At 53.8% G+C, this 27,062-nt stretch overlaps 11 protein-coding genes across 11 annotated transcripts; 6 read left to right on the forward strand and 5 right to left on the reverse strand.

Moving 5' to 3' along the window:
* On the reverse strand, positions 1-1,645 carry GMORB2_4856 (Ion channel regulatory protein UNC-93; the record flags this gene model as incomplete). Its single annotated transcript, XM_035466830.1, has 4 exons — positions 1-346; positions 455-1,082; positions 1,156-1,333; positions 1,391-1,645. The coding sequence occupies 4 exons, from the start codon at positions 1,643-1,645 to the stop codon at positions 1-3; spliced, it is 1,407 nt and encodes a 468-aa protein (XP_035317989.1).
* Positions 1,646-2,917: 1,272 nt separating this feature from the next.
* Positions 2,918-4,320, forward strand: GMORB2_4857 (salicylate hydroxylase; the record flags this gene model as incomplete). The annotated part of the gene is made up of 3 exons (XM_035466831.1): positions 2,918-3,192; positions 3,266-3,518; positions 3,577-4,320. Coding segments are annotated over 3 exons (1,272 nt in total), but the record flags the coding sequence as incomplete, so codon positions are not given.
* Positions 4,321-4,693: 373 nt separating this feature from the next.
* GMORB2_4858 (Isopenicillin N synthase) lies at positions 4,694-5,704 on the reverse strand (the record flags this gene model as incomplete). The annotated part of the gene is made up of 4 exons (XM_035466832.1): positions 4,694-5,044; positions 5,114-5,296; positions 5,398-5,457; positions 5,564-5,704. The coding sequence occupies 4 exons, from the start codon at positions 5,702-5,704 to the stop codon at positions 4,694-4,696; spliced, it is 735 nt and encodes a 244-aa protein (XP_035317991.1).
* An 826-nt stretch (positions 5,705-6,530) lies between these two features.
* Positions 6,531-8,439, reverse strand: GMORB2_4859 (NADPH-ferrihemoprotein reductase; the record flags this gene model as incomplete). The annotated part of the gene is made up of 3 exons (XM_035466833.1): positions 6,531-6,926; positions 7,020-7,862; positions 7,957-8,439. The coding sequence occupies 3 exons, from the start codon at positions 8,437-8,439 to the stop codon at positions 6,531-6,533; spliced, it is 1,722 nt and encodes a 573-aa protein (XP_035317992.1).
* Positions 8,440-9,561: 1,122 nt separating this feature from the next.
* Positions 9,562-10,723, forward strand: GMORB2_4860 (Zinc-binding dehydrogenase; the record flags this gene model as incomplete). Its single annotated transcript, XM_035466834.1, has 2 exons — positions 9,562-10,136; positions 10,192-10,723. The coding sequence occupies 2 exons, from the start codon at positions 9,562-9,564 to the stop codon at positions 10,721-10,723; spliced, it is 1,107 nt and encodes a 368-aa protein (XP_035317993.1).
* Positions 10,724-10,878: 155 nt separating this feature from the next.
* Positions 10,879-13,473, reverse strand: GMORB2_4861 (Fungal trans; the record flags this gene model as incomplete). Its single annotated transcript, XM_035466835.1, has 6 exons — positions 10,879-10,971; positions 11,042-11,494; positions 11,556-11,967; positions 12,033-12,439; positions 12,521-13,367; positions 13,460-13,473. 6 exons carry the CDS (start codon positions 13,471-13,473, stop codon positions 10,879-10,881), a joined length of 2,226 nt encoding a protein of 741 aa, XP_035317994.1.
* A 785-nt stretch (positions 13,474-14,258) lies between these two features.
* GMORB2_4862 (2-dehydropantoate 2-reductase) lies at positions 14,259-15,460 on the forward strand (the record flags this gene model as incomplete). The annotated part of the gene is made up of 4 exons (XM_035466836.1): positions 14,259-14,302; positions 14,378-14,526; positions 14,593-14,795; positions 14,861-15,460. The coding sequence occupies 4 exons, from the start codon at positions 14,259-14,261 to the stop codon at positions 15,458-15,460; spliced, it is 996 nt and encodes a 331-aa protein (XP_035317995.1).
* Positions 15,461-15,588: 128 nt separating this feature from the next.
* Positions 15,589-17,070, reverse strand: GMORB2_4863 (L-lactate dehydrogenase (cytochrome); the record flags this gene model as incomplete). Its single annotated transcript, XM_035466837.1, has 2 exons — positions 15,589-16,907; positions 16,980-17,070. The coding sequence occupies 2 exons, from the start codon at positions 17,068-17,070 to the stop codon at positions 15,589-15,591; spliced, it is 1,410 nt and encodes a 469-aa protein (XP_035317996.1).
* A 645-nt stretch (positions 17,071-17,715) lies between these two features.
* Positions 17,716-19,370, forward strand: GMORB2_4864 (Nicotinamide mononucleotide permease; the record flags this gene model as incomplete). Its single annotated transcript, XM_035466838.1, has 4 exons — positions 17,716-18,007; positions 18,069-18,409; positions 18,485-18,721; positions 18,777-19,370. The coding sequence occupies 4 exons, from the start codon at positions 17,716-17,718 to the stop codon at positions 19,368-19,370; spliced, it is 1,464 nt and encodes a 487-aa protein (XP_035317997.1).
* A 973-nt stretch (positions 19,371-20,343) lies between these two features.
* GMORB2_4865 (galactonate dehydratase) lies at positions 20,344-21,695 on the forward strand (the record flags this gene model as incomplete). The annotated part of the gene is made up of 4 exons (XM_035466839.1): positions 20,344-20,519; positions 20,595-20,704; positions 20,768-20,879; positions 20,936-21,695. The coding sequence occupies 4 exons, from the start codon at positions 20,344-20,346 to the stop codon at positions 21,693-21,695; spliced, it is 1,158 nt and encodes a 385-aa protein (XP_035317998.1).
* Positions 21,696-22,112: 417 nt separating this feature from the next.
* On the forward strand, positions 22,113-23,424 carry GMORB2_4866 (uncharacterized protein; the record flags this gene model as incomplete). The annotated part of the gene is made up of 2 exons (XM_035466840.1): positions 22,113-22,535; positions 22,609-23,424. 2 exons carry the CDS (start codon positions 22,113-22,115, stop codon positions 23,422-23,424), a joined length of 1,239 nt encoding a protein of 412 aa, XP_035317999.1.
* Between the last annotated feature and the right edge of the window lie 3,638 nt (positions 23,425-27,062).

The raw sequence follows: 27,062 nt of genomic DNA on the forward strand, positions 1-27,062 counted from the left end.
CTACAATTTAGTGTCCGCAACGACAACCTGTTCCGTCTCCATTGTTGTATCGTTACCAGAACTTCCTTGGTACTCTCCGCTTTGGACGACGAGACCGGTCAGACTCGTCCCGTGAGACGTGTTGGCGACCTTTGTGTAAGCCACCCACGCGACGCCGGGGACGGAAAGGAAGAACAGAGCAAAGTTGATGGCACAGGCGCCAACTAGGGGCACATTCTTGAGACCGACGACGAAGCCGAAGGTGGAACCGATAGAACCGACCGCATTTATGAGGGCGGCTAGGTATGCCGCTTCGTTGACGTTGTTTGTCAGACTGCCGACTAGCCAGTACTTGTATGTGGTGACACTTTCGTCATATTAGCATGTACCGAGGTCGGTAGACCCACGAAGAAAAGGAGAAGATCTGGAGAGAGAGAGAGAGAGAGAGAGAGAGAGAAAAGAAGAAAACACTCACATCGGATCTGAAGCACCCCACAGAACAAAGACGAAACAGCCCAGACCAAAACCATCATCCGCCCAGTCCAAGGCAGGCGGCTCTCTGGCATACTTCACCTGGACGGCCTGGCCGATGATCCACGACACGCCGACAGACACGAACATGATGATGAACCCGCCGCGAGCCCTGGTCCTGCGCTGCCAGTCCCGGTAATCGAGGTACTGCCCCAGGAGCCACGACGCGAAGAAGCCCGACAGGTAGAAGAGCATAGAGTTGAGCGCCCTGCTGCGCACGGTGAAGTACGCATAGTTGAACTGCCACTGGTAGCTCAGGAACCACTGCGAGTACAGCATAAGGGGCACGAGGGCCACGACGGTGGGGTTCTTGGCCAGGCGCCACAGGATCCTGACCTCCCCCGCGATGGTCTGGTCGCTCCGAAGGTCGACGGATCTCCCGTCCCTGCGCTGCACCTTGTCGGCGGGCGGGACGGAAAGGGCAAAGGGGAGGCCGGCGCTCATGATGGCGATGAGGACAACGTAGGTTGCCTTCGTGATGGAGCCGCGGTAGTTCTTGTCCGCATTCAGGGCGAGGCTGACGATGCCGCCTATCGAGGCGCCGAGGTTCTGGAACATGAATTTCAGGGCAGCTACACACCGGTCTTTAGAACCCTGGATGGATGTCTATGAGTTGGTGGTGGTGGTGATGGTGGGAAAACGTACTGGCGAAACCCTTGCGGTTCTCCTCCGAATAGCCCATGAATATCGCGCCGCTGGCGACCCACAGGAAACACGCTGCCAGGCCGCACGTCACGGCGCCGAAGAGGAGGAGCCAATCCTGCCCGTAGCTGTCGACTACGTAGAAGCCTGCTGCGTAGGGCGCGTATCCCAGAGTTCCAATCTGGGAAGGATAAGTCAGCCTATGGTCTCGTCTCGGTGCGGTAGCTGTGGCACATACGACAAGAGTCCACCTGGGCGATATCCTGTTGCAGATGACACCCGCAAAGAGCGATCCGACGGCGATGACACCGAACACGATGGCGTTGGCGGCGTTGGAAATGTCCGGGCTAGCTCCGCCCCCGGCCCCCATGCCGTTGAGGGCACCGAAGACGCCGGGGCAGGTGAACGCCGTGGCGGCCACGAGGAAGGCGGAGAGGGTCGTTCCTCGGTACCATTTCACTGGGTATACCTCTCTTCCCGCGGCGGATTCCATGGCGGAGGATGGAAGCTTGAACCCGAGATGTTGGGACGAGAGCTGGTATCCCACGTCTGGGCCGTCCGGATATAAGAGCAAGCCTGTCGTGGTGCGGGGGACGTGGAGTGAACAGTGGACATGGTTGAGGAGACAATCAGGAGATAAAGATACGACGGCCAATATTGATGATTAACTTTGACTTGCTGTCGTCTACTCGTGCTTGCTTGCCAATAAGTCGTCATCTGTTGCCAACGTCGCGGAATGCTCCGTTGATAGCGCCGGATTTACTACGTGCTCATAAATCCCGTGAATGAGGGGAACGGGAGGGCCGTTTGTTCACTTGCCAACATCGAGCTAGCATGACTGTCGACGTTGGACTATACGTCAGATGGCGAGTCTTCGCGAGAGAGGGAGAGAGGGCTTATACGCCGTGTTAGTCTGGACTGTCCTGACCCCGAGGTCGTGATGGATTGACGGCATATGCCAATCAGGACATCTGACACGGCACACCGGGAAAGGGTAGATATCTCAGCTAGCCATCGTGACATTATAGAAGAAGAGATGTCCTTCCCCCCTCCCCTTCGGCAGAACATGCGTGTGATGAGCAGTTGGCGATTCGCAGCCAGATGTGTCTGCACCCTAGTCAATACGGAGCACCGAAGCTCTGGAATCTAGACCGTAGTATGGCCGCCATGATCAGGAAATTGAATAGGGAAGCAGCGAGAGATGAGGCAAGCATAGGCGATAGACACCGATGGCGACACCTCTGAAAGCACCCCCACCATTCGCAGTATCCTTCGCAGTATTATTATCCGATGGTCTTATGCGCAGACGGCAGCGCGGCTTGTGGTGAATCTCATGGGTGCTAAACTAGAACTAGGCTGCTGGTGTGATATTTCATACAGATTGGCAAGGCATGATAAGCTAGGTAGGGCTTGGGGCTTGTCTGCATGCGCATAATGCTGCCGAACGGCGAGAGAGACTATTGGCATGCATGGATATCCATTGACGGGGTTGTCATTGCGGGAATAGGGCCTTCGTTGCCGATTCATATGTCGTTCTTGGTTGGCTGAGTGGTGTTACTTCAAGTATGGCGAAACAATCTCCAAATATTCGTCATTCAAGGAATCAAACCACCAAACTTCCTGATTCCACAACGGCAAAAGTAGAGGCTGAGATGAGGTGTCATTTGGCCTACAAATAGTGTATCGCCACAGTCGGCACTCCTGCGCTCTCGAAACTAACGCTCGCATCGTCATCTGCGTTGCTGTGACTGGGCTCTCTCATAGCTCCGTCGTCATCTCCCCTCCAGCACATGCAATGGCCACACTCAACGTCGCCATCATAGGTGGCGGCCCTGCTGGACTCGGCGCAGCCATAGCGTTGTCACGCATCCCTAACGTGAACTGGAATCTCTATGAAAAGAAGCCCGAGATCAGCGAGATCAGCAATGGCCTGACGCTACAGCCGACGACCTGGAGGATGCTGGAGGCATTCGGAGCCGCCCATCTCCTTCAACCCGACGATTTTTTCCGACCGGAGGGGGGCCACAGAACAGAGCACCGGTAGGCCGGCCATCCTCGATTCAACGCCGACACGTTCGCGACGATAATTGACAATCATTCGTGATGCGCTCAGCAACGGGAGGACAGGCGTTCTCGTCAAGATTGGAGATGTAGGACACAGCGTCCCCCCTCATCAGGATGCGTGCAGGATTCACCGGGCCAAGCTTCAGAATGCTCTGCGGAGTCAGGTGGAGGAGGGACGTATATGGGTTAGCCGCAAACTTGTGTCGGTCCAGAACCTCCCCTCTGGAAAGGTTCATATCGAATTCGAGGACGGGCACAGCGACGACGTGGACCTCTTGGTCGGCGCTGACGGTATCAGATCTGTAAGTATCGATCTCGTCGCCGACGCCTCCATACCTTGCTAGCTGACATCTCGGCTAGGTCGTGCGTCGATTCGCCTTCCCAGATTACACCATCGGATACACGGGGAGCACGGCTTACCGCACCCTCGTGAGTGCATCCGAAGCCTCCAAGATCAACGGGCTGCCGCGACAGCCCATCTTCTGGCACGGCACGGATGGAAAATGGGCTTACACCTGCCCTCTGGGTGGAGACGACTGGGAGATCACCTGCTCCGTCAAGGAGCCCGACGGCGACGCGCGGAGTAGCTGGGGGAAGAAGGGCAATCTGCAGCACTTTGTCAGCCTCTTCTCCGAGATGTGTACGCCGATGCAGAGACTCCTCGGGCTGGCAACCTACGTAGAGCAGTACGACTACTTTGCGGGCTCCCGCATCGACACCGTCGTCAGCCAGGACAGCATAGCTCTCATCGGCGATGCCTCGCACCCCCTTTCAGGAGCGTTCGGGGCCGGTGCCGGCTTTGCGCTCGAGGACGCATATGTCCTGGGACGGGCCGTCAGCTGGGCTGCAGAGGAGGGCCGACCGCTCGGCGAGGCGCTCCGGATCCTCGACGACGTTCGCTCTCCGCATTACAAAGCTTTATATGAAGTACTCGATGAATTCGCAAAGGTTGAGAAGGATCTCCGCTCTCGCTCACCAAGGCTAGACGCTTCAAGTGAGATAGATGAGCGTATTTCTGGAAGATGGAGTGCAAACAGTGGGTGGATGCATCATTACAGAGTACGTCGATCCACGATAGAACCTCTTCTCGATTTCTCGTCCTAATCAGCTCTCCTCTAGGTCGACGAGGTGTTCGACAATTTCTTGAGGAACAAGAAGCGACAGGAATATCGTATATGAACGAGTTGCCCATCTACACCGCCGACACAAGCCCTATGCCTTCCGTCGATGGATTTATCCCAGCCGTCTGAATTCGAGCGTATCGATGGGGATATAGAGTGGGAGAGTACAAGGAATTAGAGTATAGAACATCTGATTTTTGGAACGTTGGACTGTTGAATAGAACACATGAAAGTAAACAGGTGCAGCATAAGCCATCCGAGTCAAGTCTTTGTTCGGTATCCCGTACCAGTATCCAAGCCCCCCATCCTCGCAAGCTCCCTCAAACCTTTGAGAACACAGACTTGTCGAGGGACAGCTAGCTACCAAAGCGCTTCACGAGAAGTTGCCCCACCGTCTCGCGCGGCGCGTCGGGGTCCAGAGGGTTGGAGGCGCCGACATCACCGTGCCAGAAGGTGGCAAACGACAGGCGCTCGTGGTCATCCTTGTTGACGACGCGGTGCCTGGCGCTCATGTAAACGCCGCCGGACCACTTCATGATTATGTCGCCGCAGTTGATGACGTAGACGTCCTCCAGGGACGGGACGGGGAGCCATGCCTCCTCGCTCTCGACCCAGACCTCGAGACCCTCGCGGCCGGGCTGCTGGAGGAGGACGGTGACGCCGCCAAAGCCGTTGTGGGCGCCGACGCCGAACTGGCCCTCGAGAGTCTTGTCAGCCTCGGGTTAGCGGATCATCTTCATCTGAACGATGGGGCGCTTGGAAAAGGTGTCCATGACGGAGACAGGCTGGTTGAGACCCTCGAGGAGGATCTCCCAGATTGTACGGCCGAGCTTTCCACTGTCCTCGTAGTACTGCCACACCGGATCGTGGAAGTCTTGCTCGGCCATGTCGGGCCACACGTTGGAGCAGTGAAATCCCGAGGGCTCAACGACGGGGTCCTCGCGGCCGATGTAGAAAGCCTTGATGCCATCAGATAGGGTTTTCAGGAAACTGAGATTGGCAGTCGAATAATTGCACATCGTATCGAGAACGTCTTCGAATATAGGTCCTGCCAACGTACCTCCTTAGAGTCGGGGAGCGCATCACCCTCACGCAGGTCATACCGGAGCACTCGTAGCCCCTGCGACCGGGGCTGTTGAGAAAAGACAGCTTCATCTTCTCCTCCTGGGCCTCTGGAAGAATTCATCAATGCTCTCCAGGAGGGCTCTCTGGAAAGCCATGGGCACGCCGTGGTTCTTGACCTGGAAAAAGCCAAACTGGGAGCAGGCTTCGCGCACCTCGGCCACGACCTTCTCCCTATCCCCAGGAGCCTTGGGGTTCAGGTATGGGCCGAGGTCGACGAGAGGTAACTCGATTGTTCCTGGCATGGTGAATATAGATGCACGATTATTCGACTTCCCTCGAGATGTTGACAATAAGCTCGGAGAGCAGGGAGCTCCAGGAGACTTGTGAAAGGGGACATGTACATTCAATACCTGGCAGAATGCGCCTCTTAATTGCGCTGTAGAGTATCAATTTCCCAAGCCAGGATGTAAGCTCGGCCAGTAGAATGCCTACAACTTTCAGCAAGGAAAGGTCCGTCGGTAGACCCCGTAAGATCGGATCTGACGTACATACTTCGGTGATTATAACCGTGAGACCATCTCGGCGAATTCGATCGAACGGCACTTTTTGTGTTTCAATCATTGCAGACAATATCGGAGCCTGTGCTTATCTCTATACGAAGCAGAAACCTAGAGGAGCCCCTGGGTCACCGAAGTAGACGTCCATCGCGCGCTCATGCTCTCAGAGAGTGCCTCGTCACTATATCAGACCACACATGGCATATAGAAGCGACGTGTAGCTCTCCAATATACCCGGAATAAACATTATTTCTTCTCCTTCTTACCTTATCAGACAGCCTGAATTTGCATCGTCGGACAATATTGGAGGGGAAAAAATAGGAATATCGCCGTATGATCATTCGTAGACTACACAAAGCAAGAAGACGTTCGGTCGCGCGCCGTTCCGGTCCCCATAGCTAGAAAGAAGATGGGCAGGTGGAAGAAGGTGGGGATGTATGTTTTGGGACATTGCTGGACTTGATGCATATCATCTGGTATCTCGACATGATAGCAGATTGAGTTTCAGCTTCTTGACAAAAAAAGAAAAGTAAACAACAGACGATGTGAGTGCCAAGTAACTCGCTCGACATTAGTAGACATCACTGATGTACTGAATGTCTTTGATCTTCTCCAACCATTCAAGCGTCTCCACCTCAGTCTTGCCCGTCTTCTCTCTGCAAATCTTCCTGAAAGTCTCGGTAGAGCTCATGCCCAGCCTAGCCGCACTGCCACAGATATAGACCCTTGCGCCCTCCTGTAACGATGACCAGACACGATCTCGCGCCTCCCACAGTCGCGACTGAACGTACTCCCCCTTTCGACCGTCAGCAGGCCGAGAGAAGCACGCGATGACCTCGACGATACCGTCCTTCTCCCACGCCTCAAACTCCTCCCGGTAGAGGTAGTCATCCGCAGGGTTGCGGCAGCCGAAGAAGAGTAGAGCGGGGCCCAGCTCGACATTCCCCGTAGTCTTGGCAGATGCACGCTACTGGACAGAGGCTCGCATCGGAGCGATGCCGGTTTCGGCGGCGAGCATGAGGATGGGGGCCTGAGGGTCGGGCGGGAGCTGGAATGGCACGTTGGCCCTGCACACCTGGCAGAAAACACGGTCGCCCGTGCTGCGGCTGGCAAGGTACGAGCTCGCAACTCCCTGGAAGGTCCCGTGGCCGCTCATTGCGGGGCTCTCCAGGAGGTCGAATGTCAGAGAGACGGCAGGGCCAACAACGCCCGAGCCCTCCAGGCTGTGGGGGTCCATGGGCGATGAGGAGATGGAGTATGTACGGGGCGCTAGGGGGACGAGAAGGTTTATGTACACGCCGAAGGGCACCTTTAGACGGGGGACGTCCTCGAGAACATCTAGAAGCGAGTACCTCCTATCCAAGAGCTGTTGGTAGATGTAGTCCTCCTGCATCAACCCGAGACGGTAGCTCTCCTTGCGGTCACGGTCTGCCCACGAGGCGAGGATGCTCAGCTGCTTCTTTGTGATGGGCGTAGCCAGCTCAACGTTCCTCTTGAGGAACTCGGTAATCGCCATGGGCTGAGAAGGGAGGAAGGTCTTGGTGCTGGATGGAACCTTCATGACGTCCTCGGGCCCAAGGTTGAATCGCTTCATGACATGAGAGACGATCGCAGCCGAGTTCTCGCCCCGCACAACGACGCAGCCGCCAGATCGATATGTGGTGCCGAGGGGAAGGCGGAGGTCAATATGACGTTTCGAAGCTCCGAACGAAGAAGCAGCAGCCAGCTCACGATGGGCCACGACAGTCGCGAGAAGGATGGGCTCACCACCGGGTCCTTGCTGAGATGTGACCTTGACAGAGTTGGCATTCTCGATGACAACGTCGACACCAGCACGCTCCTCGCGCCCAATCTTGCCAATCGCACTGCTCTCACCGGAAATCGTGACACACAGGCTCTGGCTCTATGCCTCCCAGGGCCCAAAGAGATCGCGCTTGACATTGCTGAAGCCAGCCTCTTTTATGCGTTTAGCCCCAATCTTGACAAGGGCCCCCGACCAGCTTGGGGATGCGGTGAAACGTGTGAGCCCAGTCACTGTTTACCGCACCAAAGACGGCGAACTCGACACCTTCAGGTAGCTTCTTCCCCTGTGCTGCCATCCCTTCGACCCACGCGACAAACTTCTTGGCGTTGTCTGTGGGGCGGCCTTCGTACGGTGGTGTGATGATGAGAGTGGGCATCTCCGTCGACAGGGAGTCGACGGCCGAGTCCATCTCCTTCACCTGGGCGACCCCGAGGCCGGAGCGGGGAGCGAGGGAGGAGAAATCCGAGACGAGAGACTCGCAAGTTTCCTGGTTTCTTCCTACAAGGACAGAAACAGCCTTGAGTGTCTTGCGGAATGTCGTGTCTGCTTCATCTCCTGCATGGCCGTCCACCTTCATCTCCGAGGCTGATACACGGCCGAGGCCTTCCCGAGCCGAAACACCGCCACCGGGGATGCCGAGGTTGAGCGTGCGGCCCTGGCGGCGTCGCACCTTCATCTTGAAGTCGACGGGTTTGACACCCATCTGTCCAGTGAGTTCCATCTCATAGTTCGGATTAGTCAGCTCAATGTCGAACTTCTGCAGGTGTCATCGTGAATGGGGTTTCCTATAGTGGCGACGAATCGTGTCTTGTTTTTAACGTATTATACAATACCGTTCCTTCTCATGGAGGGGATCAATGCAGCGCAAGACCGGAGTGGGAGAAAGGAAGATGGGCCGAAAAGCACAGGAGATTATTATACGTTTGGTAGGGAAGACTGGCTGGCTTGGGGTTCAGACCAGGCGCTACGGGTCGCTCAGATCTATCGCATGGGAGTCGCTGGCAGAGGGTACATGCATGTACTGTGAGACTTCACAGTGAGTCTGAGTGCCAGCTGCATCGTCTTATTAGTGTATAGGCCTAGAAAGAAAAGCGGCGTGTTGAAAGAGGATGCCGCTGTCATGCGACTTTCGGCTACGAATATGACCGTCGTTTTGTGTGTCGGGATTGCGGGCGGACAAGACCCGGTGTAAGTCGGTCGGAGTGGGGCCGCGTCGTTCGGCGAATTATTCCGACTTTTTTTATTTTCATTTTTAATTGGGCCGGTGTTAATGGCCGACCGAGCTGGTACTGATACGAACTCGTATTGTGAAGTTCGTTATTATTATCTGATACAGTTCCAAGAGAGCGAAGTAGAGGAGCAGATGTATTGTAAAATCGCCGACTTGATAGAGGTGACGGCATTTACCGATATTAGTAGGTCCGGCATGGAGGGCGTCCATTCCACGGCGACTTAGCCTACTAACTAATTTAAGTGAGCTCGTCGGCGCATGTCGATTCTCTCGAAACTACTTAAGCATCCATCGAGGTTGACCTCGGATACGAAGCAGCTTATGTCGTACACGAGGTCCGCAGCGTGACACCGTCCTGCCACAGTTGGCGTTCCCCATAACGACAGATATCATTGACGTGCGACGTCGTCACTCCCTCGGCTGCAGTGATTACTTGAAAACACCTCCGCGTCCCATCCATTTCTTTGGGCTTTAGCTCAGGATACAACTCAGCACAAGGCTCCTCATATCAGCAAGACGTATCCATTCAAGCTGCGCATCACCTCCCTCCCAACGCACGAACAAGAGATGGCCGCTCTCCCCAAGACCCAAAAAGCCCTCGTGGCCCTGGGACGCGGCGAGCTGGGCCTGAAGGATGACGTCCTCCTCCCTGAACTCACCCCCGACATGGCCATCGTGAAGACGGCAGCCGTTGCCATCAACCCTGCCGATGCCAAGATGCTGGACTACAGCGCCGCGGTCGGTGCCATCGTCGGATACGACTACGCCGGCACCGTCGTGGCTCTCGGATCCAAGGCTGCCGAGAGCGGAAGGCTTGCCGTGGGCGACCGCGTGGCCGGCCTGGTTCATGGCATGAACAAGCTGATTCCGGACGTTGGTGCCTTCTCAGAATACGTCGGAGCTTGTGCAGACCTCCTTCTCAAGATTCCCGACACCATGAGCTTCGAGGAGGGCGCCACCTTTGGAACTGGTGTCGCCACGGCGTCCCTAAGCCTGTTCCGGGAGCTTGGCGTGCCTGCGTCGCTGGACCAGCTCCGCGCTGGCGTTCCCGCCGACGATGAGAGCCGTGAGGGCCGCGAATTCGTTCTCGTCTCGGGAGGCGCGACCGCTACTGGCACTCGTGCCATTCAGCTGCTGAGACTGTATGTCTCTATCCATACCTCTCTGAACCCATAATTTCGAGCTGACTCATTGCAGTGCCGGCCTCCGTCCGATAACGACGTGCTCCCCCGGAAGCTTCGACCTCGTGTACCGGTTCGGTGCTGAGAAGGCCTTTGACTACCGCAGCCCGACCTGTGCTGACGACATCAAGGCCTACACCGATGGAGAGCTGATGTTTGCTCTTGACTGCGTTTCCCAGGCCGACACCACTCAGCTGTGCTACTCGGCCATGAGTCGTGCCGGAGGCCGCTATGTTGCCCTGGAGCCCTATCGTGGCAGCATTGCCCAGACCCGCGCACGTACGGTTGAGGCATCCTGGGTCATGGTTCTCACCATCTTTGGTCGGACCGTCGCTCTGGATGGCGAGTACGGACGTGAGGAGCGTCCTGCTGATCGTGTCTTTGGTGCCAAGGCATTTGCTGCTGTTCAGGACCTCTTGGACCGTGGCCTTGTCCAGACACACCCTGCTAAGATCTCGGGAGGCGGCTGGGAAGGTGTTGCTGACGGCGTCAACCATATCCGGAAACATGCCATGTCTGGCCAGAAGCTCGTGTACTCGGTGGCTTGATTTGGTATTCTCGTAGGTTTCCATAGCGCACTTTGGATTAATATAGGTCAACTCGGAGCCACCATGTAATACATTGAGAAGAGCCGAACTCCCATACGACCGAGGTCCCGATACGGCACCTGGTATCAGGGCGATTTAAGGACCAACAGCCCATCTCACCATTCGGCAAGGCCCGAGCTGTTGACCAGGTCCCTGCCTGGCACTCCTTCGAAGAATGAAGGATCCAGTCGGCCAATACTGCCGGAGATCTGGGTCTCATTAATCAGGGTTCAAAAGACTCTTCTTCTTTCTTCTCATTCAAGGAAAATGTAGACTTACGAGGGTGTCGAACTGACCCCATCCCGCCATACCCAGCGTATCGACGGCATCGAGCCCGACGTCGGAGAATAATGTCAAGCCATCACCTAGAGCTTCATCCCATGAATGCCGATTCACAGCTCCCACAGCGACGGAGTTTTCGCCCCCACCTTGTGGATGAGACGGGGAAGGAGATATGCCCGAGCCATGGAAAGAATGCTCTGACCCGGCTGCATGAGGCGCGGCCGTGGATGCCAGGTAGGCATTGTGCCGAAGAACTTCCACGCGAAGTTCCTGCAGTACAATCCCATAGCGGTGCATCATGGATCCCTTACTAGCAATTCTCTCGAGCTGCGCATGGCAATGCGATGCGTCGTTGAAATACTGCAAGTAGGTTTGGGGTAACTCGGTCCTTTGTCGGATGGCGTAGACATAGAGAACGACGACAGCACTGAATCCGTAGTAGGGGATGGACTGGGAGCGGAATCGTTGTCAGCCGTATCAGCAGCAAAGAGGGTTCCAGGAAGGAGCATACAAATAGAGTGCTGTACAGGTGACCGGCCGCATTGATGCGGTCAATCTGCTGAACGATGTGGACGGCCGCATCCAGACAGTGCTGAACGTTACGCTCGAGTTCAGGCTGTCTTGATGAGAGGAGTCGATCGCCATGACTGTTACCCGCCAGGTTGGCGAATGTCTTGAGCAAGAAGGGTCTGTGTACCAGAACCCTAGAGTGCCAGAATGTCAGTCGTAGCACGTCGCGTTGTCGGAGTACCAGCCTGACAAAGATGGAGGAATCGCCATCTGCATCGAAGAGGTACTGAATGTCCTCGCGCCATCTGTCAAGCTTATCCGTGAAATCGTCTGCCAGCTCGAAGTGTCTCTCAGTTGAAGGGGTCGAGATTCCATATAGACTCCGAAGAATTCGAGTTTGTATTTGTGACAGCCTGATTGTCGAGTGAGATGATTGATCATTTAGGCGACTGTATGGGTGGATGATGAGATAAGATACCTATGATGCGCCACCGAAGCCGACATCGTCGAAGGACCCCTGATCTCGGGCTGGACTACCTGTCTTGGTTGGATCTGACTATCGTCCACGTCAAGAGGTAGGTCCTGGTCAATGTCGTCGTCGTGGAAAGTCATGGGCCGCCCCAATATATCGCTGAGATACGTGTTCAGGGTGTAGGCACACCAGAATGTCCTCTTACGACATTCAATCTCGACGCAGTCCACCGGGCTGGCACCCCGGAGGCTGCCCCGGGACTTGCGGTGCATGCCTAATGCCAGCATCAGATGCGACGCGGTCCCGAACACGGTCCAGCAGTGGTTGAGACGGGACTGTGCGAGGAGATAGAAGCATTGCGCCAGCATCACCTGCACGGTTGTCAGGCTTGTCTCTCCCTTTTCGATGGAGAGCTGATGCTCCGCCACGGAGTAATAGCGGACACCGAGAGGACGTTAGCATCATCTCGGAAAACACAGACTCCAGCGACAGACGGACGGTCCAAGATACCTTGTCTCAGAAGCCTCAGAGGTGGACAGAGCAACGCCTTCATCCGGCACATCGCTATGTCCGTAGTTGATTGCAAAGGCGAAAACCATGAACAGCAGGGCTACCCGGCTTCGAGCGCCACGCCGTTCCCTTATGGCCCCACCGGTGCTGTAGAGTTCCTCGAGCCATGCCTCTACAGTCGGCCGATGAAGGAAGTGGTTCGTAGCTGCGGCGAAGCCGAAGTACCTCCTCACCATGGCATGCGCCTGCGTCCTTGGCGGGAGGATAGCGAAGGGCGACCTGTCACCTGGAAGGGGCAGATCACCAAATGTGAATGTCGATGAGCTGGATGGGCCGTATGCATGCTTTTGGAGGGTGCGCTGCACGCGCAGCAAGAACGATACACCTGATGCTGGCCCGACATAGTGTCCCTGCTGGTCCGTCTGATTCTGTTCGGGGGAGTTGCGACCTGAATGCTCTAGCGTGCTAGTCCCGCGGTATCTGGGATGATGGCCATACCGTACGGGATCAGCAGATATCTGAGTCGCATCGCTCTGGGTCAGGGGTGGTGTTGGACCGTCCGCATGGTGGTCCGCTGATATCGAGGAACCGATGCTGCTCGAAGGCGGCCGGTCATCTACCAGCTCTCGCCCCGGACGGTTACCTGGGCTGAAGTCGGACGGGGATTGCGAATAGACATCGTCCCCCGAAGCATCTGTAGTGATGGACGCTTCTGGATTCAGGTCTATGGCCGGTACCTGGCCACGACGGTATGCAGCCGTGAATTGGCAATCGAGCTTTATTCGGGCGCAGAAAGTGCAGGGCCAAGTTCCGGAACACCTAGTCTTACGCCTGTGAAGTGTATGAGTTTCGGATCTCTCACGACGAAGAAGAAGTCTTGCACGTTTCATTTACCCTTTGCATCTGTCACAGGCTCTACTCACTCGCGTACGAACATGTCGATCCTTCCTTTGTCGCTTTGGTAAATGACCACCCTCCAGGAGCCCGGTGGCAGACCACCCTTGTATCTCCGGTGTGTCGGAAACTTGCCGCATACTTCTTATATCCGAACCGTCGTATGTTTCCGTTATATTTGGCAAACCCGATACGATCTCGAGATGAAAGCCGATGGAAGATCACAATGGAGGGTCTGGGGAGTGTTAAAGACAATCCGGTTCTCTTTTCCGGCACCCGAGAGGCCTTTATCCGATCCCCTGCCTGCTTCTCCGCAGCTTCTCCACAATACCAATGAGGGGGAAAACAGGGAAGGCGGAAACGGAGTACGGAGTATCAGTATTCTTTTGGATGTCATTAGGCGGAAAGTCGTATGCCATGCATGTAACGCGTGGAGAGTTGTAGACTTACATTACGTTCCCGGGTGCTCCGTTGTACGTTAGTCAGGCATGAAAGGGCGTCGATGACATCGAACGTACGAAGTGTTTCACAAAGACGGAAGATCAAGGTCGGTAATGCAGTACATATCATCAGTTCCCAGGCAGGTCTCCCTCCTATCGGAGTAGCAGTTCACGTAACATTGAACCGACGCCGAGCGGGCTTAGTTGGACCTCTGTACCTTTGTTCCCCGCAGCTCATGTATACGCCGTAAGACGTCACAGACGGCTTTCTCGACAGCTCATCCCACCCTCACTTTTATGAAGACCACACGAAGATCTCTCATATCTGACCGGACCTGTGTTTCGGAGATTGTAGGAGAACCGTGTGGGGAGCGTGAAAGTCTCGGCCATGGCGACACAAAAGTTGGACGTGCTCCTCTACGGACTTGGGGCGTAAGTGCTGACCACGAATAGCTGACTGCATTCCCGATTGATCATCTTCATGCAAAGCTGAGCCCTGCATCATAGAATCGGTTCATTCTACGCATTCATCATCAGCCGCAATGAGAACGTGCGCCTGACAGTCGTCGCACGCTCGAATTACGAGGCTGTGAAGGCAAACGGCATACAGATCACTAGCGAAAACCATGGCGAGCACCGCGTGGTGCCGTACAGAGGTACTGCGACCCCAATGGACATGGAGAATGAGCCGAGCTGATCCCAAGCAATATTACTCTCAATAGTGGTCAGGACAGCCGCCGAGGCAGCCACCACCTTTGACTATATCGTCTGTGCCCACAAGGCGCTGAACCAGGCCAGTGTCCCCTCCCAGATCGCGTCCTGCGTTTCCGACAGGGAGACGACCATCGCGATCATCCAGAATGGCGTGGGGAATGAGGAGCCATTCAGAGCCGCCTTCCCGACCGCCACCATCATCTCAGGTGTTGTATGTGAAGACGGGACCGAACCTTCGTCAGGCCTAAGCCTCCGAGCGGCTGACGCTTAGCATAGACTTGGGTCGGGGCCAAACAGACAGAGCCCGGTATCGTTGCGCACACGTCGTCGGAAGACCTGCAGGTCGGCCTGTTCGAGAACAAGCACGGCGACTCGGCACTTGACAACCGGAACCTCGAACGATTCGCATCCCTCCTAGCAGGAGGGAAGACCGTATTCCAGGTCGTGCCCAACATCCAGGTTCAGCGCTGGGAAAAGGTGGTGTGGAATGCGGCGTGGAACTCGCTGACCACGCTCACCCTCATGGACACACACAGCTGGCTCAATTCATCCGTTGAAGCGACGCCAATGACACGCAGGCTGATGAGAGAGGTCATTGACGTTGCAAAGGCACTGGATGTGCCGATTGAGTACGACCTCGTCGATAAGTTGTTGGGAAAGATATTGAGTATGCCGCCGATATACAGCAGCATGAAGGTGGACTTTGACAACGGAAGGCCGATGGAGGTGGATATCATCCTCGGATACCCTGTGCGCAAGGGGAGGGAATTGAGAATCCCCATTCCTACTGTCGAGACGATTTATACTATTCTCACGGCGATAAATATGCGTCTGACGCTGGCGCAGTCTGCGGGAAAGCTGAATGCTTCTCTCTAAGCTCGCCGACACTAGCATAGTACTGAGAGTTGGGTTATCCGAGTTCGATGGGCATCCATGAACTTGCGGCTGTTCCTTTGACTGTACTGTCTAGCAGAGCCGCTCCGCTGTCTGCAGATATCATCATCTTATAGCTTAACACGCCTCGACACCTCATTCTCAGCCCTCTCACTGTTGACCATTTGCGGCACCAACCCATCCACGTTTGCAGCCCCAGCCAGTGCCATATTTGTCCGAATTTCCGCACGAAAGATGCCTATCATTCTCCGTAACCCTGCCTCACCGTAACCGCCACACATGGAGTAGAGGACCGGTCGTCCGATGCCCACTGCCGTGGCTCCCAGTGCGAGCGCCTTCACGACATCGGTGCCCCTCCTCACCCCGCCATCAACAAATACTTGGAATCGGTGTCGTGAGGAGCGATCTAAGATGTGCGGTGCGTATCGTCGGATCTCAAGAAGCGTGATGATGGGGGACTGGGCTGTATCCTGCGACCGTCCGCCATGGTTGGAGAGCACAATGCCGGCGACACCACTCTCGTAGGCCATGACGGCATCTTCTACTGTCTGGACACCCTTCAATACTATAGGCAACTTGGTCGTATCCCTCATCCATTTCAGGTCTTCCCACGTCAACAGGGGGTTCAGGAGGCTGAGCGAGGTCACCTTGGCCACGCCGCCGGCATCGTCTCCTAGCGTGTCATCGCCTTCGGCCGCCCGTAGCCTGTCGTCTTTCTCGCGCTTTCCAAGGACAGGCGTGTCCACCGTCACGAACACGGCTGCCGCACCCATGCGCTCGGCTTTGCGAATCAGCTCCTTTGAGCGTTCTGGGTCCCGATTGGAATACAATTGAAAGAAGAGAGGCTGATCGGAGGACACCCGAGAGTTGAAGATGGCTTGGTGCGATGAGCCCGTTGGCATGCAGTAGATGATTCCTTCCTTTCCAGCGCTGGCAGCGATGATATTCTCTGCGTCCTTGTGTGCATATTTGCCTAGGCCCGTCGGGGAGAGATAAATGGGAAGCGATGAGTGATATCCCAAGATATCTGTCACGGCCGAGACGGGCTCCACCGGTCGGAGGATTCTGGGCCGCAGCGTGATGCGGCCGAAGAGGCGGCGAGCATCCGCAATGCTCAACTCGTCATCTGCACCGGAGGAGTAGTATGCCCAGCCGGCAGAAGACAGATATTGGGCTGCTACCCTTTCGAAGTCGCCGACGGAGATGATAGTATTGAGGGGTGGTATCGGAGATGTCGCTGGTTGTGGTTCCTTTACTGTCTCTTCCTTCCCTATAAGTGTGCCATCCGCCAGACGTCCAACACAACGTTTTGCGGGGAGTGTCTCTTCGATGAGGCTGGCATCGTGGACCTCGTCGTAGGCTTCTGTAGCATCACGACCGGCACGCTTGAGGATGACACCAGTTCCGCCTGGGTGCTCATGCAGGAAATCTGGGAAGAGGTCAAATTAGTCCTTGGCCCTAAATCATGTTTTTGGGGTCACATCTCAAGCATTGTATTTACCAGTGACGTCCCAAACCTTTCCGTGTATGACAATCCAGCATGACGTCTCGTCTGAATGGCGAGAAACTTCAGCTCCGTCGACAGACGTCATCGTGTAGAGTTTTCCCTCTGACTTGCATATGCCAGATGGCGACCTGGAGCCTGTCGGATGGGAAGATGAAGAATCTCAAGCCAGACCTTGGGCCTGAATACGGTGCTGCATTGCTGTAAGCCAAGGCATATTCATACGTCCAACTGACCAGCCAATCCTTTCCATAGCCGATGTGCTCGGCACGAGTGCAGGATTCAGCAGCACTCGGTACATGTAGTCCCGGCCCACTAGGTAAACGTAGATGCAAAAGCGTCTGGTATGCTTTTCCGGCCCTCCACAACCTTGGAATCAAGCAATCTCCCCCACAGTGGGATGTCAGACAACCCCCACGCGCAACCGAGACACTGTGCGTCATCTACTCGTCCAGCCATCACGATGCTCATGTCGTTTTTGCGGGCCGGGGTATTGGATGTCTGGGGTAATAGGGCGGAAGAAGGTCTCTCCCCATGGGGTCGGATATCTGACCCTGGGGAATTGGAGTTAGCGCATAGCTAACCGGAGTTTAAGGGGAGATATGGACGTCACTCTACGTCAAGGTCTGGTCTTAAAAGCCGAGCTGTTCCATTCTCGTCATCTCCCAATCCGTGCCTTTCCCCCTCTCTTTCGACAACATCTATCCGTGCTGTAGATACCGCAGCAACCACCATGGACCGGAAAGTCGCGGCGTCGGAACAGCTGGAGGAGGCCAGCGGTGTGAGTGTCATCGCCATGCCGGCATCCATCAGTTCATTGACCGAGGCCGATCGTCAGGTCCTCGGTCGCAAGGCCACCACCAAGATGGATATTGTCATCATGCCCGTTCTCGTCATCATGTACATCCTCAATTACCTGGACCGTCAGAATATTGCCAGCGCCAAGCTGGCAGATATCGAAGGGGACTTGGGCCTGACAGATGTTCAGTACCAGACATCCGTCAGCATCCTCTTCTGTGGCTACAGTAGGTATGCCGTGGCATGATACCGTGAGACACCGACGTTTACGCTACTGATCCTATTCAGTCCTTATGCAGGTTCCCTCCAACATGATTGCCGGCCGTATCTCATGGCCTGGTACATACATCTGCCTCGGCATGGCTGCCTGGGGCGTCATTTCGGCCTGCATGGCAGCTGTCCACAACTTTGCCGGACTCCTGGTTGCCCGCGTCCTGCTTGGAATCGTTGAAGCCGTATTCTTCCCCGGAGCGCTGTACTTCCTGTCCATGTTTTACACACGCAAGCAGTTTGCGTTCCGCACCGCGATCCTGTACAGTGGGTCGCAGCTGGGAAATGCCTTCGGTGGTCTTTTTGCTGTTGCGATCCTGAACCTGGATGATGTCCATGGCATAGAAGGCTGGCGATGGGTGGGTCAAGTCTATGTGTCTAGGATGCGCCTCTCGTGTACATCGGGACCCTCAACTGATCATCCCATCTCACAGCTATTCCTCATCGAGGGCGTTGCCACTGTTGGCCTTGCGTTGCTGTTTGCGCTCGTCCTACCGAATTCCAACAAGAAGATACTGGGCCTCTCAACGATCGAGTGTGAATGGATCCAGTGGAACTTCTCCCTGGACCAGGGCCAGGCTGACGACTCGCAAGAGATCACTGCGTACCAGGGATTTGTCATGGCCGTGAAAGATGTCAAGACCTGGCTGTTGCTGGGTGTGCTGTACTGCGTGAGTCCCCCAGGCCCTGAGCATCCGCCCCTCTATAATTAATACGTTGGGTTAGACGTATATCGTCGGAGCAGTCGTCAACTTCTTCCCCAGCGTCGTCGGTGGCCTCGGCTATGACCGCACCAGAACCTATCTCCTGACCGCGCCCCCCTTCATCCTCTGCGTCATCTGCATGCTCGTAAACGGCTTTCACTCCGATCGGGTACAAGAGCGTTTTTGGCACATATCCGTCACTCTGGTCGTCACTCTCGTGGCCAACATCATCGCCGTCTCGACCGTCAACGTTGCGGCCCGCTACACTGCCATGATGCTGCTTCCCGGTTCATTCTATGCGTCTGCTGTCGTCACGCTGTCTTGGATCACCGGAACTCTGAACCAGCCAGCAGCCAAACGAGCCAATGCTATTGCTCTTATCAATGCATTGGCCAATACTCCAAATATCTGGTGTAGTTACCTGTACTATAGCTCTCCGCGCTATCTGACAGCCTTCATCGTTAACGTTGCCGCAACCGGGCTGGCTATCGGGTTCGCAGCGGCCACTAGAATACACCTGCGCCGTGAGAACTCCAAACTGGAGCGTGGGGAGGATGCTGGGACAAGTGGCCCTAGCGAGTCTCAGATTGCTTTTGGGTTCCGGTATCGCCTATGAAAGGTGAATTCTGGGGATCTTATTCTTCTGTCGAACATGGTCGAGCATTGGAATGTTTGCAACCGCAAGATGAACTTGCCTGGTCCCACACGCCACATTCCACACTGTCAATGAGCGTAGATGCACTCATACACGCTATAAAATTCAATCATGAACTATGAACAAGGAGGAGCAGGAGGAACGGAAAGAAAAGAGGCTAAAGATTTCTCATACATCCAAGTCTCTGTGTGAAATGCCACACCGATAGAGGAGAGCTCGCCAAAATCAACCCCTTTTCGGATAGCTACCTCTTCAACTTTACCAACAGTTCGTATTTGCAATCTTCAAATTCCATCGTGCCCTACTCAAAGGTAGTATTCATCCTGATGTAGAGCATGTAGAACATGTAGAACAGTGCTGGTGATGCGGCTACTGCCAGTGGGAAGGAGACCAGACATCATATGGCGAGATTGAAAGGCCAAGGGTTCTGCCCTGATTCTAGCGAAGAAAGACGAATGATAGTTCAACCCTTGCGTGGATAGCATCATCGAAACCGGCCCTATGACACCGGCCAAAGCCCCCGATACTCCACACTTTTCGCTCGTTTATCGGCAGTTGCTAGCGCCGTCGGCAACAGGCCGATCGGGAGCAAGGATCGGAAAAGATGTCGCCAAAACCTCCGCACTGTAACACATCACATATCCGATGTGGGGCATTCACTAGGCCTTGGAAATCCCAATATGATATGCCGAAACGGTGACGGAAAATAGAGCGTGCGGGGATCGTGGCATATATTTACATGATAGGCGGAACGGACGGGGGAGTCCTCCCCGAGACTTCGAGTCCGACGATGCATACCTACCTAGTACTCGTAAACTGCACCAAGGCCAACTTTGTTCTCATGGTTGAGATCAGTCACTTCTACCTTTTCATCCATCCATCCAATAGGGCAATATCTTATTTCGAAACTTGATACCTCCATCTTTATCTCATCATGGCCAAGATTTCTACTGTCGAGTACTTCCGTGTGAAACCCAGATGGCTTCTGGTAAAGATTACAGACTCCAACGGCGAATATGGCTGGGGTGAGGCCACGCTCGAGGGTCATGATTTGGCAGTTGAGGGTTGCCTCGAAGAGATGATTCCCCGCATTGTCGGGCTCGAAGCCAAGTAAGTGGCAAGAGAGAAGGAAAGAGGAAGACTGCGTGTGCTTCATGTTGACATCATCACATGATCGTTTTGCAGCCAGATTGAGAATATATGGCAAACATTCTGGAGGCATGGGTTCTACCGTGGCGGGCCTGTCTTCATGTCGGCCCTTTCAGGGGTTGATATTGCTCTGTGGGATCTCAAGGGTATGAAACTCGGACACCCAACTTTCTTATGCCATGAATTTCAGACTCACATCATAACACCAGGCCGGACTCTCAAGGTTCCCATCTACGAGTTGCTAGGCGGATTGGTCCGCGACTCGGTCCAGGTTTATTGCTGGATTGGCGGCGACCGTCCTTCGGACGTTGAGAAGGCTGCGTAAGCACTCCCTCCGTGGATAAATTCCAAGACGGTAGTTTCTGATCAGGGTGCAGAAAGGTGAGGATCGCCCAGGGACTCAAGTGCGTCAAGATGAACGCGACAGAGGACATGAACTGGGTGGACTCACCCTCCGTACTGGATTCGGCCGTGGAGCGTCTCAAGGCTGTCAAGGCTCTCGGCCTCGACGCAGGCCTCGACTTCCACGGTCGCCTCCACAAGCCCATGGCCAAGCAGCTCGTGGCCGCGCTGGAGCCCCACCGTCCGCTATTCATCGAAGAGCCGCTCCTGTGCGAGCACCCAGAGGCCCTGAAGCAGCTGACAGACCGGTCCACCGTACCCATCGCCTTTGGTGAGCGCCTCTACACACGCTGGGACGTCAAGAGGTTCCTCGAGGACGCGAGCGTCGACATCCTGCAGCCTGACATCGCGCACGCCGGCGGCATCAGCGAGACGAAGCGCATCGCGCAGATGGCTGAGGCGTACGATGTGGCCATTGCGCCGCACTGTCCCCTCGGTCCCGTGGCATTTGCCGCGTGCATGGCCGTCGCACTGACCACGCCCAATTTTGCCATTCTGGAGATGAGCCTCGGGATGCACTACAACACCGAGTCGGGCGACGACATCGATCTCCTGACCTACCTCAAGGACCCCGAGGTGTTTGCAATCGGAGACGACGGGTACATCAAGGCGCCGACGAAGTATGGTCTAGGTATTGAGATCGACGAGGACAAGGTTAGGAGCATTTCCAAGGGCACCAAGCCCTGGCAGTGCAAGGTGTTTCACGGTCCCGACGGGAGCATACGGGAATGGTAGAGTCAGTCAAATGTATAACACGTCTGAAGACTGGCACCTGTGCTGGATGTATACACCGCATGTTTCCCTCGTAGATAGGGTGTAGCATCTGGCATCTCAGGATACAACCTCTTGCGAAGGTGACGAAATGAGATGAGGAGTACGGAGTAATAGATGGCGATTTCGGGGAGCAGCAAGGAGAGATATGCACCTAACGGAGCCATCTATGCATGCATGCAGCAATCCAACCTCTCCCGCCAGTTCTCGCCTGGAGCGGAACAGGAGCTGCGTGAATACACGTGACTTTGGAGGAGGCTTTCAGCTATCGATAAGGTAACGCGATATCGGTCTCATAGCATCTGAGTAACAACCCCCCCCCCCCCYCCCTCCAAGCCCTTCTCTCTTCTTTTTTTTCCCAGGCAATTGCGCAACAGGACCATGTTGAGTGCCGCACGCACTGCCGGAAAGCAGCCGTTCTACCACAGTGTGGTGGTCGGCGGAGGCCCCGGTGGCATCGCCGTTCTCGGCAACATCTTAGAGAACGCCCCTGGGCAGCGCGTGCTCTGGATCGACCCTCACTTCAAGGGCGGTCGCGTCAATGCTAGCTACCGCGAGGTGCCCAGCAACACAAAGGTCGATCTCTTTGTCAAGTTTGCTAACGCCGTCACCCCGCTGGAGCAAATTGTCAGGTCAACGGCCAAGCCCAATGCCGTGACCGCCCTCGAAGCCCTGCCCCAGGATCAAGGCTGCACCCTTGGCTATGCGGCAGACTTATGTCTGATGCTGAGCGATGGAATTCCGCGTCAATTCCCCACGGTGCAGCAGCGGTTGGGCGAGGTTGCCGATGCAGTGCTAAAGCAGGTATGTCTCCCATCACATGCGCATACACATGTAGGTCCTATGCCCTCGTGCTAACTCTCTTTCCGCTGCAAAGGGGCCTCAGGGCAATCTCTGGACCGTCGGCCTCAGGGGGGGCACGTCAGCAGTAACACCGCGACTCATTCTGTGCACGGGCTCTCACCCGATCCCGAATGAGAAGCAGTCTGATTCGCCAGACGAGCCGGAGCCTCTTCACCTCGATGTTGCTCTCACTCCGTCTATTCTGGCCAGGACGATCGATTCCCAGGCGCCGGCGACCGTCTCCGTGGTGGGCGGGTCGCACTCTGCCATCTTGGTGCTCATGAACCTGTATAAACTCGCCACCACTAGCCATCCGCACCTCAAGGTCAAGTGGTTCACCCGCCACGAGAGCCTGCGGTATGCCGTATATAAGGATGGCTGGATCCTGTATGACAACACCGGTCTCAAGGGCCAGGCTGCCGCGTGGGCGCGCGAGAACCTGGATAAGGACGTCTTCCACTCCAGCCCCGTCTCAGGCGTCGTTCAGCGATTCGTAACGCCACCCGGTGAGCAGGAGCAGAGGATATACGAGCAGGAGTTGCCGGGCTCTAGCCACGTCGTGAGGGCCATCGGCTACGCGAGGAACCCGATACCGAAACTGTTCTCTGAAGGCGCTGACGGCGCGGCACCCACTCCCTTGGCTGTCGAGCACGACAGCGAGACTGGCCGGTTCTTCTCCAGCCCAGAGACACAGACCAGGAGGGAGCATGTTCCCGGCCTCTTCGGCGCCGGCATTGCTTTCCCTGAGAGGAGGGTGGACCCTTATGGCAATGTTGAGTATGCCGTTGGATTCTGGAAGTTCATGACCTTTTTGCAGAAAGCTGTTCCTAGCTGGCTCAAGGACGATTAAGGTGACGACGCTGCGTGTGTAGAGCTAGAAGGCCATTCACGAGTATAGTGTTGCTATTTACATATGATTCACATATACACAATATTAGAGCGTTTACCACGTCTGCATCTTACTGGTCTTCGCAGCAATTCTTAGGCAGGTGTCTGACACATCGTATAATAGTACCATGAAAACCAGTCCTACGGTGCTGGTCTCTCGTCGCCCTACACGAAGGTACGACAAAGTTTCAGCAATACCTGCGACCTTCATAGACAAAAAAACAAAACAAAACAACTTCAGGACTCAACTGCTACTGAGCTGTGACGATTGGCCACACTGTATTGATGATTTGATACATCTACTACACTATGGGTGATATCTCAATATTTGCCGCGGTAGTGCGAGTATGACTACGGGATATTAATACCTATTTCGATATGTGATAATGGACGATGAAACGCCCAGCATGCCAAACTAACACACTGTATTCATATTTCGAAGAGAAATATGCTGTAAGAGAGGAGAGAGAAAAGAGAGGTGTCAATGCCAATATGCACACATTTGCCGCACTGCGCCGTGCTTCACGGTTTTGATCCCAACCATTGTGAAGCCTGTTGCGGAGAGACGCTACAACAGTAGTATGGTTCTCCTTCTTGATTCCAGCAGTAGTAGCCGTTGAATATAGAGGTACTAATAGTCCGACAAAGCAACATGCAGCGTCCTACTGTGACACGGTCTACAACCTCCGAGATCGGGGATACGAAGCATGTCGCATCCCTCAGGGACTTTTCCGGAGACGGGAAACTAGAAGGAGGAAGGGAGCTCCTTCCGTCCCGGAGACTGGAAGGAGGAGGGCCATCCTTCATTGACTCCCTTCCGGAGAAGGAGAGCGAGGAAGAATAAGAGGAGGAGGAGGAGAGAAAGAGCAGTACGTACACCTTTTCTGCACCGCGTTGTGTGACCTGTGTCCTTGATCTAAAGATTATCGTGATATCTGTCGCGGAGAGAAGCTACAAAGCACCAGATAGTGCAGAAAATTGTGTGTATACTGATCTTAATCTCTCTCTCTCTCTCTCTCTCTACCAAACCCTCCCTCTTACCCCCTTTCGGGCCTGCTACTTCATCCCTCCATCCTTCCACCCTTCCGTCTGTCTAGCCCGTCTACCCAGTCTTCCTTCCTGTTCAACTAGGGCGAGTAAGAAGACCAGATCTTCCTTCCCATCGGAGGCGGGACGTGACATGAAAAGTGTGCCAGATATTCCTTTGCGGAGGGCTATCCTCCATCCTCGAGATATTGATTTCACACAAGATACCAGCGACGAGGGAGTCATACGTCATGCCTTTTGGTATGCTGAGACTTGAAAGTGTTGAACCGTCTTCATCTTTGAACCCGAATAAACATGAGTTATTCGTCTGTGCTTTGAACGTTTGAAGATGCCCATCTTTCTCTGTTTTTGGTCCTCCGGAAGCAATCTCCGGGGGAGCCGTTTCATTGGCTTCTCTTCGTCAGTTCCCAGGGGCAGAACGGGGACGTCTACCAGGTCAAGGGTGACTCTACATATATGCGACGCGTGTTTGGCCAACGTGTCCCAGTATTCCGATCTGCTAGCTGCCACACATCGTACCTTTTAGCTTCATTTGGTGACGGCCAAGAAGCGATCGTGCGGCGCTGTGCTGAAGAGGAGGACCCCCCTCGCGCGAGCAACATAGCCCAGGTGAGGGGAGATTGTCAAGAATGGACGGTTCGGGTCCTCAGACGTCTTCGGGCTGCTGGGGTAGTGAGCAGCGAACGGGTCAGTTTTGCTAAAAATATGATGGAACCTGTCTAGGGTCTAGGAGGATGAGTAACCATGATTCACGTGACTGTCAACTGTGCATATACTAACACCGTAGCGTTCCGTTACTTTCTATCGAGAATATTCCAATCAACTTCACGTTCTATCAGCTCTTAGTGCTAATTTCTATATATATCTATATAATTTACGGCAAGATATAGATGGCACGGACGATGAAGTTAGAGGAGGTAGGTGGGGTTGGCAAGATATGAATGGTACGGACGGTGAAGTCTGGAGGTAGATGGGGGGTATAGAGTTATTATATTATATGCTAGTATATAGAAGCATCTAATTATTATTATATATTGCGGCACGAGATGTGATAGAAAACATAAAGAAAGAGAGGATGATTCATTAAAAATAATAGTAGCTATTAGAAAAAGAAGCTGTGGGTCCACGAGGAGGGACGAAGTGATAAGGAGAAGGTATTACGGCCCGTTATGCGACCTTCACGTGTACCCTATAATTTCCTTACTTATCACTACTATCTTCACTTACACGTAAACGTTATTAACTAAGCGATCACCTCGATTACCTAGCTGTTATGGCCCATTATGCGACCTTCACGTGGACCCCACATTTTCTTACTCATCAACACCCTCACCTACACGCGATTATACCGATTCAATGATAATCGCCGTGAATCACCTCGAAGGAGCGATTACTACGATTACTAGTGAATCGCATTAATCGCTATAACCGATTAACACCCTAACTCTATAATCGCCTAGTATATAGTCAACCTCATTTCTATAGCCTAGTCACTCCTTACCTAGCTATTAATATAGTAGTCAACGCTTCTATTAGAATTAGTTCTCTAATAACAAGCACCTATAACTATAACTGCCTTATTACTTAGTTAGATGCCCTAACGGCCTCGCTAATATAAAACCAACACTTCTCTAACTACCCTATAGCATAGAGTCGTACTAACCGTTATATATTAATAGCTCTTATTTAGACCGTTACTATATTAAATACTAAGCAATATCTAATACTATATCTTCCGCTATACCTACATCCTCTAATGTTAAAAATAATAATAATAATACCTAAAAGGATCTAGGTAAAACCCTTAAGCTTAGGAGCCCTAGACCTTTTAACGGTACTAGAGGAGAGCTCTAGGGATTTATTATATAACTTAAAACCTATTATAGGTTCTTTCTTAATAAACTTAGGTTCGCCTATAATAAAGTCCTATACGCGGGAACTTGCCTAGAAGGACTAGCACTCTTATAGTTTAAACCAATTCTACGAGACTTCCTCGAAAAGGCTAGCGATAATCGAGATAATAAAACTAAGACTATCTTCGCTACCTTTAAGGGGTTTAAGGAAGCTCTTAAGGACGCTTTCGGCAATATAGACGTTACTAGGGACGCTATATAGAAGATATGGTCTCTTAAATAGCGAGGATCTACCGCTAACTACGCCGCTATTTTTCGATAGATCGCTCTTAAGACTAAGTAAGATAACGAACCCCTTATAAGTATCTTTTATTAAGGACTTAAGGAGGAAGTTAAGGACGAACTCTATAAGGAAAACACTCCTAATAGCCTCTCTAAGTATATCGCTATAGCTATTAGGATTAATACTCGTTAGTATAAACGACGAAAAGAACGTTAAAATAAGAATCGTAATTAGGGACTAGTCTACGTTAATTAAGGAAATCGCTATAATAACTAAGCTAACTAGAGGAGACTATAACGCTACGCGAGTACCTCCTAAAGTGGAATAACCTATACTAGACCTATAGAACTAGATGCGATGCGAGATAAGTTAAAGGAGACTTATTATAACTATAGAAAAAAGGGACACTACGCCTAA

This window comes from Geosmithia morbida (assembly GCF_012550715.1).
Source record: "Geosmithia morbida isolate 1262 chromosome Unknown scaffold_26, whole genome shotgun sequence".
Taxonomy (NCBI): Eukaryota; Fungi; Ascomycota; class Sordariomycetes; order Hypocreales; family Bionectriaceae; genus Geosmithia; species Geosmithia morbida.